General features: G+C 40.8%; 1 protein-coding gene across 2 annotated transcripts in view; it reads left to right on the top strand.

Moving 5' to 3' along the window:
• The window catches only part of LOC137070908 (neuronal tyrosine-phosphorylated phosphoinositide-3-kinase adapter 1), a 48030-nt gene that overhangs the window by 30182 nt on the left and 5259 nt on the right, over nt 1-12589 (top strand). Inside the window, exons 3-6 of one of the 2 annotated variants that reach the window (XM_067438448.1) lie at nt 4070-4467; nt 5862-7637; nt 7759-7983; nt 9359-9462. In XM_067438448.1, the coding sequence (XP_067294549.1) occupies nt 4070-4467; nt 5862-7637; nt 7759-7983; nt 9359-9462 (2503 nt within the window). The remainder of the gene's footprint in view (nt 1-4069; nt 4468-5861; nt 7638-7758; nt 7984-9358; nt 9463-12589) is intronic. The other variant, XM_067438449.1, reaches the window with a different exon arrangement.

The following is a 12589-nucleotide window of genomic DNA, read 5'->3' on the forward strand; positions in this document are numbered from 1 at the left end:
ATGTTTTCACATCTTAAAAGTTGACAGGAGGAAGTTCATGAATTTCTAATGCAATGCCCTCCACTAAAATTGGCACCCTTGGTACATATGAGCAAAGAAGCCTGGGGAAATAAATCTGCATTGTTTATCCTTTTGATCTTTTATTTAAAAAAAATTAACACAATTCTAACCTTTCACTGAAATAAAACAATTGAAATACAGGGGGGAAATTTCATTAGGATTTTTTTCTCTAGTTCACATTGGCCACAATTATTAGCACCCAATGTAATGAATTTTGAGAACACCTGACAATAGACACTATCCCTTCATGCAGAATCTCTCCAGATCCTTCAGATTCCCAGCTCCATATTGGTGCTTCTTCCCTTCCCAGTTCACCCCACTCACTCTCTATAGGGTTCAGGTTAGAGGACTGAGACAAGCCATGGCAAAAGCTTCATTTTGTGCTCAGTGACCCATTTTTGTGTTTGTGCATGTTGTTTGTTTAGGGTCATTTTCGTGATGGAAGATCCAACCATGGCCCATTATAAGATTTCTAGCAAAAGCACTCAGGTTTTTATATTGTTATCTGTTGGTATTTGCTATAATCCATGATAACGTGTTGGAACAAGATGTTCAGGACCTCCAGTAGAAACATAAGCCCACAACATTAAAGACCCAGCTGTATATTTAACCATGGGTGGGGTACCTTTGGTTTGTTGCCAAATAAGGTTGTTGTTGTTTTGTTTTTCATCTGATCATAGAAAGAGTTCCATTTGAAGTTCCTCTTGTGTCTGACAACTGAATATGCTGGAGTCTGTTTTTGGATGAGCAAGGATGATTTTTCTTGAAACCCTCCCAAACAACGTATGGTGATATAGGTGCTGTTTGATAAACATTTTTTTAAAGGTTTCTGATCTCTGCAATGCTCTATCTCTGATCCTTGGAGAGTCTTAGGCAACTTTTTGTTATTTTACAGCCCTTTTTATTTATTTAGGATTAAATACATCATTTGTTCCTTAATTCTAAAAATAATACCCCATAATGACACGTGAAAGTTCCTCACAAATTTATTAAAAATAAAAAAACAAAAATCACAGGTATTCAAAGCCATTGCTCAATACTTTGTTGAAGCACCTTTGGCACCAATTGTAGCCTCAAGTCTTTTGAGTATGATGCCACAAGCATGACACACCTATTTTTTGGCAGCTTCTCTTGAGTAACTCTCAAGCTCCATCAGGTTGGATGGAAGTAATGGTACACAGCCATTTTCAGATCTCTCCAGAGATTTTCAGTCGGGTTCAAATCTGGGCTCTGGCTGGGCCACTCAAGGAGATTCACAGAGTTGTCCCGTAGCCACTCCTTTGTTATCTTGGCTGTTTGCTTTGGGTTGTTGTCCTGTTGGAAGATGAACCATCACCTCTGTCTGAAGTCCAGAGCACTCTGGAGCAGGTTTTCATCAAGGATGTCTCTGTACATTGCTGTATTCATCTTTCCCTTAAACCTGACTAGTCTCTTAGTTCCTGTCACTGAAAAACATTTGTTATTGGCCAGGCGATGAGCTTCCTGACTAACGCCCTTATCCCCCAATCACTCAGTTTGGCCGGGTGACCAGCTCTGGGAAGAGTCCTGTGGGCCTAAACTTCTTCCATTTACGGCTGATGGAGGCCACTGTTCTCAATGGGACCTTCAATGCTGTCGTTTTTTTTTCTGTACCCTTCTCCAGATCTGTGCCTCGATGCAATCCTTTCTCAGAGGTCTACAGACAATTGTTTGGACTTAATGGCTTAGTTTGTGCTCCGACATGCACTGTTAACTGTGGGACCTTATATAGACAGGTGTGTGCCTTTCCAAATCATGTCCAATCAACTGAATTTACCACAGGTGGACTCCAAACAAGTTGTAGAAACATCTCAAGGATGATCAGTGAATACAGGATGCACCTTATCTCAATTTTGAGTGTCATGCCAAAGGCTGTAAATATTTAAGTAAATTAGATTTTTTCATTTTTTATTTGTTATAAATTTGCAAAGATTTCAAATAAACGTTCTTCACGTTGTCATGGGGTATAGTTAGAATTGAGGGAAAAAAGTGAAGCACTGTGAATACTTTCCAATGCACTGTTATGCTCATAGGAAGAAAAAATAGATCACCATTGAGATTACTTTGTTGTAATTGTTTGAGATTGAATGGAGACGTTTCTGTTTTTTGTTAGTTTTTTGAGTTCATCATTTTAATATAAAATCATACATTTCTCATCAAATGCTCGAAAAAACAACATTTTCTGTGTTTTATTTATATCCATGCTAATAATATTGCTTTATATTTGTAAATTTAGCAGTCTCATTTCTGTTCTCATTTTTTATTAATTCAAATAAATGTTAGAACATCTAGAAAACACTTGAGACTTAGCTGAAACTCCATTAAGTCATGAGCTAGAAAAATAGCAATATCAGTTTCCTCTGGGTGGTTCTGTTACATGGAAAAACATCTCTGTCTCTAAATATCTCCCAATAATCCTCTAACTCACCCCATCGCCAGAAACAGCATCAGTGATTCATTTCTCTTTAATTGTGTGTGTGCACTAATGGCAGCCCACTATTTACCACCCACAATATGCTGCTTAGCCACACCTGAATTAGTGTGTGTGTGTGTGTGTGTGTGTGTGTGTGTGTGTGTGTGTGTGTGTGTGTGTGCATGCACATATACCAGTGTGTGCTCTGAATTTGTGTGTTTAGAGGAGGAAAAAAATCAGCAAACAATAAACAAATGACAGGCTAGTTGCCTTGGAAACGGAGAGTGCATACTAGTAGATTCGGGAGAATAAGAAAAGATGCAGAGAGAGGGATGAAAGGACAGGGCCTGTGGACAAAGTCTTTTTTGTGTCGGGTAGAGAGAAAGAAAGAGAGCAAAAGATCAGCTGATTAAACAATGCTTGCAAACATGTCATGAGCAAAAATTAAAGGGATAGGTCCACCATTTTTGCATGAACTGTCCCTAAGAAAGCAGAAAGTCAAAATCAAACAAAAGGGTTTAATCTTCTCTTCCATTTGGTGACGTATATCAGAGTGTAATGGATTATTGAAAAAGAAAAGGAGGTAGATGAAATCAAGGTTGCAGGGGCGGGTTTAAGCATACTAAATGATCTGATAAGTCCTGCACACCAGAGAGGAAAGTGTTGTTAAACCGGAAGGTCCATTTATGACATTTTGATTTTTTTTTAAATAAATAAAATGAACATATACATAGATCATTCACAATAAGATCAATAAAATGAATTTAGAAAATATATAGAAAATATATAGGGTAAATTGTGATTGTATGCTGACTTTAGGGGAATTGAAGAAGGAGAAGATGAGAGAAAAACAATGAAAGAATAAGAAAGAAGGAAGGGGACCTCAGGACAATAGAAGAGAAGAGAAGGATGGAAGTGTGAAGGAGGCTGTTGGGTCTCTCACAGGCTGGCATGAACTGTTTCCTCTCTCATCATTCATCCTGACCATGCGTGTGTTCTGGTTTTTCTTACATTGTGTGAACCAAATGTTTTACTATCACAAGGATAGTAAAACCTGAAATCACCTTGTGGGAAACAAAGCAAAACTGCTTAATGAACATATTGAATATTATTTTAATGAAAATGCAAATGCATGTCTGTAAGGGTTTTAAAAATCTTGTATGTCTGTAAAGGGTTTTAGGTTTAAAATACAGAAATAATTAACTAATTAAAAACAATAAGTCAGTGGAAAATCCCTGTTATGACACAGTGCATGTTTTATTTGTATTGGTCTGTTTGACTGCAGTAGTAGGGGAGATGTTTTAACTCCGGAAATGAGCAGAGGATGAGAGTATATTTAACGGGGGCTGTAGAGACAAAAATGAAATTGACTGTGAGCTATTAATAGAGCCTTTATCAGTAGAAATGAGGAAAGAAAAGAGGAGAAAGTGGGAGGCCTACAGCACAATGAGAAACCAATGTATTATTTTTTTATCTTATAAAGAATCTCTCCACAGAGAAATAATTTATTTTTCCCCTCCATTTTTGACCCTATCTCTCATTCCCTGATCTTTATTTCTCTATTCCCATTTCCCTTAGCTCTAACTATAAAGATGCCTCCTCTGCAACAGTCGGGAAGGTTCGGGATCTGGCGTCATTTCGGCGTCATTTCCGAATGGGATTTATGACGATGCCAGCGTCCCAGGACCTATCGCCTCACTCTTGTGTGGCTGCTATGGCCCCACGCTCTCAATCCTGCCATGCTGTGGGCACCGGTGAGGGAGAGGAGCTAGAGAACGGTTATTATCCAGACTCAGACCCCCAAAACCAGTCAAATCCATCCCGTTGCCCCCCAGCCAAGCCTAAACGCCACCCCAATACTCGTCTCAGCTCGACGGCCCAGCAGGAGCATTCTTCCCGTGGGGTCCACGCACCACCTGACACTCCACCACCTCCACCTCCCAATCACCCAAACAAACACCCAGAGAAGCGGAATGGTAAATGAGCAAACCAATTTTATATTCTTGTTAAAATTAAGGATGTGATTCAAAAATGTATTCAAAATATATATCTGAGATATCAATAAGGGGCTGTGTGACTCACATTTAATATAACTTATTCTTAAGTTAAGAGGTGGGTAAATATGAAAAAGATGGTACTACTACTGATAGAACTTGGAACACAAAAAAAGTTAGGCAAAGATTCAAGGGTATAATGTTTGTTATTAAATGCATTAAAATGAGTGAATTTGTTGCCAAATGGAGAACTGTGTATGTCTAGTTCTTAATTATAAGTGCTAATGATTCTTGACTTTTAAACCATCCATTGTTTCCTAACAGTATATTGTGAGTCATTCATATATATTTTTGATTTAAATATTATGATTATTATTTAAAATTGTACAGAAATTGTAATTTGAGCCTTTGTTCTACAGAACAATTAGAATACATAAAGGTGCACTGTGTAGTATTTTTGCAATAAAATATCCAAAAACCACTGGGCCAGTGTTATAAATTTTGTTCAGTTGAGTACTTACAATATCCCAAATGTTTCCAACTATTTGTAAATTGTGAGAAAATTGCTATTTTAACCAAGGACCCGGGACTTGTCAGCATAGCGTTTGAGGGAGTCGCCTGTCAACTGCGTCATATCTGCGTTACCCTCAGTTTTATTCTGCAGAAGCGCTTTTCTCTTAGCAGTGTGAACATGTCACAGCAGCACCGAGCGAACGCACAGAGTAACGTCATAAAATCATTTTAAAAACACTTAAATGTATCTAATACCTTATAATCATGACCGGAAAAAGCAGAAGTGCGTGCGCCCGGCGACTGTGTCCTGTCCCGTCATAATAAAAGTCCCGTTACTCGCAAGCCATGTGTTTGTATAACAATCGCTTCAGCGGCCGTGCTCAGCTCCACAACACTTGGTCCTGCTCTGCTTTACACTACAGTAACGTTAATAACCGCATCCATGAACAGGATTTCTGCCCGAGTCCTAATTTCCACCGGCTGTGAGGTGAAGACCACATGTCCCAAGATACTGCGCTCACACTTGGCGTCATCAAACTACGCATTTGTTTAGAATAGGCGCCCTCCAGTGGACGGAAAGTTGCATAGTGCACCTTTAAAAATGAATTATTTTTAATTAAGGAAATTTTTTTTTTTTTAGCTCAGGAATTTTTTTTTTCATGAGACAAAATCTATGAAAGAAGCGCCTCTTTTTGTATTTCAGTATCATTTTGAGTCATTGTGAGAAAAAAGTGATGCCATTTTAATTTGAATAAAGTCATGTACAATAAGAGTCAGCTGGCATGTGATCTCTTTAAAAAAAACATATCTTTACCTTGGTGTCACTAATTTTTCACCTTTTTCTGCTTTTCTCTGTTAAACAGCAATGAAAAAATCTGATTCGGGTGAAATGTCGGGACGGAAGGTTCCTCCATTGAAGCCCAAACGGAGTCCAAGCACACAGCTCTCCTTTGATCCCCCGCCCCCTCGGGCCCAACCCTCGACCACACCCCTTCCCTTCCAGAGCTCTGAGCCCTCTCCACGGGGCGAGGGTGGAGATGACGAGCCGGTTTACATTGAGATGGTGGGCCAGGTCTTCACCCGAGAGACTCACAGCGCCCCAACTCCTCACCCTCTCACGCCCTCCGCCACCACGCCTGATTCTGACTCAGACCAAGGAGAGGCCATTTATGAAGAGATGAAGTACCCCCTCCCAGACGACGCGGCTCGAGAAGCCCACCGCCGATTGCCACTCAAACACGAGCGTATGAAGTCCTCTAAAGCGTACCACTCCTCCATAATCTCATCCTCCACATCCTCCACCTCTTCCTCACTTCCGCGCCCCTCTTCCTCTTCTCCAGCCTGTTCCTCCTCCAAGCCTAAAGCTACCGTCTCTCTTTCACACTCCTCTCCTCTGCCTTCATCCTGCTCCTCTGCATCCTCCACTCCTGTACCTCAAGCCCTCTCCTCCTCACCACACCCTCCCCGCGCACCCACGCCCTTCTTGCTGCCAGGGTCCAAGTCTGAACATGAGCCTAGCTGCAGTAAGATCCCGGCACCCTTCCCCAACTTGCTCCAACACAAACCCCCTCTCCTAGCTTTTCCTCAGCCGGCCGCTGCTTCCAGTGGGGTGGGGGCTCAACACAAGACCAGCTCAGCCAAGATCAGCGTGCAATCAGCCTCCAGCCTGCCAGCATCTACCAGTACGTCCTCCAGCACAAGCTCCACCAGCACTTCCAAAGATTCCACTGGAGTCGAGAAAGAACGAGAGAAGGAGAGGAGGGAAGGACACCTGGGGCCGACACCGGGACTCAGAGCCCGCAGTCATTCCACTCCTCTGCCACCGTCGTCGAAGTCCTCCTCTCCATATTCCCACCATCATCATCACCACCACCCTCACCACAGGCCTTCCCACTATCACCATTACCGCAAGCCTGAGAAAGAGATGTCGTCAGCGGGCAAGGGGTCAGGACAGTCCTCCACCCAGACACAAACACAGCCTAAGGAGGGCAAGTCCGTCAGCTTCCTGCTCAAGTCCGAAAAATCGGAGAGGGAAAGGGATCGAGAGAGGGATCGAGATCGAGATCGAGATCGAGACAGAGACAGAGACAGAGACAGAGACAGAGACAGAGACAGAGAAAGAGACAGAGACAGAGACAGAGACAGAGACCTGAGCACGCCATCATCCAGTCATACTGAGACCTCCTCCTCAAACACTTACACGCACACTTCTCAAACCGGCACGAGTACCACTCCAACTCAGAGTCAACCATCATCGTCCACAGCAGCCACGCCACCTTCCTCCTCTTCTTCCTCTCAGCGCCCGCCATCTCGCTCTCACATGCACCGGTCACACACTCCGCATTTGTCTCATGGCCTTCCTTCTTACAAACCTCCCCCCTCTGACAGCCCCCTGCTCTGGACCTACCCCTCGGTTGGCTTCCGCCGACCACCTGCCTACGATAGCTTGCGCGGGGGCTCGCAGTTGCCATCCTTGCACACAGACCCCAATAAAACTGGATCTGTAGCCCAGGCATTGCAGGCCAAGGCCGGGTTCATTCCCTGGGAGAGCGCAGCTGCCTTGGGGCTCACAGAAGAACAGGCTTACTGGCCCATGCACCGAAAGTTATCATTCAGTCATGGGAGCCGAGACACTGAGAGTGAGTAATTGTTGTAGGGATGGTGGAATGAGTATGAGGGATGATTATTGTGGGAGGTCACTTTTTATTACATTATCGTAGATTTTTAATTGTGTTTTTTTTTTTTGCTAATGCTCTGTAGAGGAAGACGGAGGTGTGTGGAATGGCAGCGCAGATGCTCTGTTGAGGAGAGAGAGGGATGATCTAGCAGCCATGAGGTGTGGCGGACACTCTGGAATACCTGTGCGGGCAACAGGGAGACACAGCGAGAGTTTGGCTGGGGCGGATGGACCACCAGGGTTGAGAGGACTGATACGAGCAGGCCTGCCCTTACCCTGCCAAACCTTCCCAGCATGCCGCAATGGAGGTGAGATCCAGTTGAAATGACATTAGTACAGGCTTTCTGCCATGACCTCAGTAGTTAAAGTTCTGGATATACTGTAGATCAAGCATGTTTAGGTTAGAGGTCAAATAAATTGTAGGCTTAGCTCATAAACAACTGATTGAAAGGGTCAGTTGCTTTATAGGCCATAATTTGATAATAACTAATGCTGCTGCTAGGATCAATGTGCACTGATTTGTTTGAAAAACATCACATTTGATACCAATAATGTTATTGAATATTTTTTTTTTTTTTTTTTTTTTTACTTTAACGTGCTATAACCATAATAAAAATAAAAAAAATCATGCTAAGCAGCACACAGTGTTAGCTAAAAACACACACACACACACACACACACACACACACACACACACACACACACACACACACACAGCAAGTTAGCTATATATATATATATATATATATATATATATATATATATATATATATATATATATATATATATATATATAACTTGAATTATTAGATATTTAAGAATTGATAACTGATAACTGTATGCCTTGATACATTCGGAGGGAACAGACTAAACACTTGAACCATGCAGTATTGCATTGCACATCATGCGTTTAATTCACATACCACACACGGTCTAACTTAACCAAGCGATATATGCATTTCATTGTGCAGTGCATATTTAAATTAAGTCAGTGTCATTTTTACAATGCAAACACACCTGCTTTCAATGCAAATGAGCCTCATTATACAATGCAATGCATTCACAGACGTCAGCGTTATTTGCTTGTCGCAATTAATGTTGCGCTATTAGTGGAAAGTAGGGTGGAAAGCAGGCTAAAGACAGAATTTCATTAATATCTGTTGTAGAAACAGTTTGTGTACTGCTTCTATTCATCAAGGCAGCAACAATTCATCAATTGATGATAATAAAGCATAAGTGTGGTATAAACGAGCACATATCCAGGTGGATCTTTTAGCCCTCTTTCTACAATTTTACAGAATGATTTAGGTGGCTGGATTGCAGTGATGGCGTGATGCTGTACAGACCCAGCATGCACGTCAGGCATGCCAGATCATGGTGTACTGCATCCCATCCTCCACAACCTTATGGAACTGCACCATGCAAATTGCATCAGCCTTCATTTTTGTCCATGTTAGCTCTTATTTGCATGATTCCTTTAAATGAACAATGCTGTCAGCGGGCATAGTCTTAGTGATATCCCCCTCCATGCCCCTGAATGTTGTCATATACACTTATAACCACATTAATTCGGCTTTCTCAGTTTCAAATGATGTACTATTTTTATCATTATTTTAGATTTGACTTCTTGAGACTTAACCTTGCAAAACAATAACTTGACTCTGTGTATGTGATGTTTTATAGAGTTGGGTCGCCTTGGCAGGTCTTCCTCCACATCAGGGGTGAGACAAGCAGGGGGTGACGTTCAAAGGCAGAGCAGCCTGCCAGCCAGAGAAGCACTCAACCAGGTAAAACATGCCAGCACTATTAAAGCTGTCACTAACTCCACATAAACACACCATCAGAGAGTTATTAAATACCTGCAGTGTTATAGTTTCCCCTGTCCTGTTTACACACTCATCCGTGTAAAACTGCAATCACATTAGGTTTAATTTGAGTATGAAATTACTTTGGACCTGCATCCATTTCTTCGGCAGAACTCCAAAGAAGGTATTTTGAAGAATGTTTCAACTGGTGCTGTTCATACAATGAAAATCAAGCCGTTGATTTTCATGGTAGGGACAAAAAACACTGAGACATTCCCCAGAATATCTTCTATTTTATTCCACAGAAGAAAGAAAGTCATACAGGTTTGCAATGACATAAGGGTGAGTAAACAATGACAGAATTAAATTTTGGGGGGTGAACTACTCCTTTAACTCATCTTAGTTCATATAACTAAAAATTATAAAAATGTATGTTGAAAATATGTTAACATTAGCCAAGATAAAGGTTGGCATGAAACAGAAGTTGTGATCATATCATCAGAGAAATTATGTTGCCAGGGGAAGGGGAAAACTAAACATTTTAAACAAATTATAAATAATACTATATAAGTATAAATAATACGTATTAATAATACGCGGATAAATAATTTATAATAAACACTGCAATATTCCATAAGAAAGAGTTGTCCATTTCTATTTTTTGTTGACTTTAATAAATGCCGTAAAATTAAATTATTATTAAATGTAGCAACAGGGTAAAAAGTTGAACCATATTTAACTCAAATTGGAAAACAAGCCTGCATATTCTGCCTGGGCCTTCGTATAGTACTGCGGATGCTGTTGTAATGACCTTTAATTCACCTCGTACACCAACCTGACACTCTGAGGAAACCCAAGATGGGCGTATTAGCATATTGTGCTTTTTAGTCCAAAGTATTCAGGAAATGCTTTGAATTCGCACAGGCTTGTTCGGCTTCAGTCGGTGTAGATACTGCAGTAATTAATTAAATTCAGTTCAACTGGTTAACATGCGTAAGTGTAATTGACACCAAGCTTGACAGTTACGGCAGGTGATCTGAAACTAATTTCATTCCGATTTGTGCCCCTGTGGCTGCTATTCCAGACAGTCATTAGGTAAATCACGGAGCCCATTGAGTCACCAGCATCCCCACCCAAACATGTCTGTAGCTGCACTGCACTACGCTGCAGGGTCAATGAGTGCAGAGAAAAAGGGGGATGAATACAGAGTGGGAGCCAGGCAGAGAAATGCAGCAGAGGGAAAGACAGACAGAGGGAAAGGGGGGAAAATGCAGCACAGAATAGAAAAAGAGGCGACAGAATGAAAGAGAGGGGACAGATGCAGAACACGGGCGGAGAAAACAGGTGTAGCAGTAAGAAAGAGTGTCTTTTGTCAGTCTGTGGCAGGCAGACAAACATTCTGTGAATGATCAAACTCAAACCTAGTGCCGCTGCCCGTGTCTCTTTGCAACCACGTCGCTGACGGGCTTTGATTCTGCCGTCTGACTGTCTCTGTCAGCAGTTTGTTAAAGAGACATTTTTAGAGTTCAGTATATTGAATGTGCAAAAAGTAACAAGGAGAATCCATTGAGACTGCGCACATGCAAAGCAGCTCATGTTTTGTGTGTTAACAGACAGGGATATTCCACTTCTTATAGATCTAGCATCGTGTGGGTTGTGTTAGACAGACTGATTTGAAACTGGCAACTTGCAGGAAAGAATCTTTCATTTTCAATCTTGTTGAGTGTTAGCGGCTGTACAGGAGCCTCTGTTCTTTCCCCCTGGTGTGCCGTTGTCTCTTGGCAAAAGTTCACGTGCTGACGCAGTCATAGTGTGTGTGTACACCACAGAGATTGACTTGGTGAGCTGATATGACCTTCCCTCTCAGAGCAGGGGGATGGGAGGGATGCTGTGTGAGTTGGCGCTATGCCGCTATCTGGTGGCGTTCTTTGATATGGCATAAAGCACACACCCAGAGTCCATAAAAATACACATATTAAGCAGAAAATGCCAATAATACTTCTAAGTTGAATCGTAATATCTATATTTTTTACATGAGTGATTCCTGACGTAACTGCCATATTATAATCAATTTAAAAATGTAGTATTTAAAAAAATACTAAAATATATTTTTAAAAGTACTATAAGGAATACTTTTAGCATATATATATATATATATATATATATATATATATATTTATATATATATATATATATATAATACTGTGTTTGACCCCCTTTCGCCTCCAGAACTGCCTTAAATATATGAGGCATTGATTCAACAAGGTGCTGAAAGCATACTTTAGAAATGTTGGCCCATATTGATTGGATAGCATCTTGCCATTGATGGAGATTTGTGGGATGCACATCCAGGGCACGAAGCCCTATTTAAATACAGTTACACGAATAGTTGAACGACCTAGTATGGTGATAGAAAATAAAACGTGGTGCTTTTCTAAGCGTATTAAAAAGGGAAACTGTAATGTATGGCGGAATAGCACTTCTGAGAGTACTTCGACTAAAAATCGTCCTTAACATCTGGGAGGATGTTTCAGCCGGGACTTTTTACTGCGCCACGTCCCTTTTAAATCCCTTTAAAGAAGAAGTTACAGGTCTGTGAGAGCCAGAAATCTTGCTTTTTTTGTAGGTGACTACTTACAAATACTTATTTCCACCATATTTTGCAAATACATTCTTTAGAAATCAGACAATGTGATTTTCTGGATTTTTTTTCCCATTCTGTCTCTCATAGTTGAAGTGTACCTATGATGAAAATTACAGGCCTCATCTCACTCTCTCATCTTTTCAAGTGGGAGAACTTGCACAATTGGTGACTGACAAAAAAAAAAAATATATATATATATATATATATATATATATATATATATATATATATATATACAGGTCCTTCTAAAAAAATTAGCATATGTGATAAAAGTTTATTATTTTCCATTATGTAATGATAAAAATTAAACTTTCATATATTTTAGATTCATTGCACACCAACTGAAATATTTCAGGTCTTTTATTGTTTTAATACTGATGATTTTGGCATACAGCTCATGAAAACTCTTTCATGAGCTGTATGCCATGTTTTTTTATGCAAAAATTAGCATATTTCATCCGACCA

This window comes from Pseudorasbora parva, chromosome 3, assembly GCF_024679245.1.
Source record: "Pseudorasbora parva isolate DD20220531a chromosome 3, ASM2467924v1, whole genome shotgun sequence".
NCBI classification, from domain to species: domain Eukaryota; kingdom Metazoa; phylum Chordata; class Actinopteri; order Cypriniformes; family Gobionidae; genus Pseudorasbora; species Pseudorasbora parva.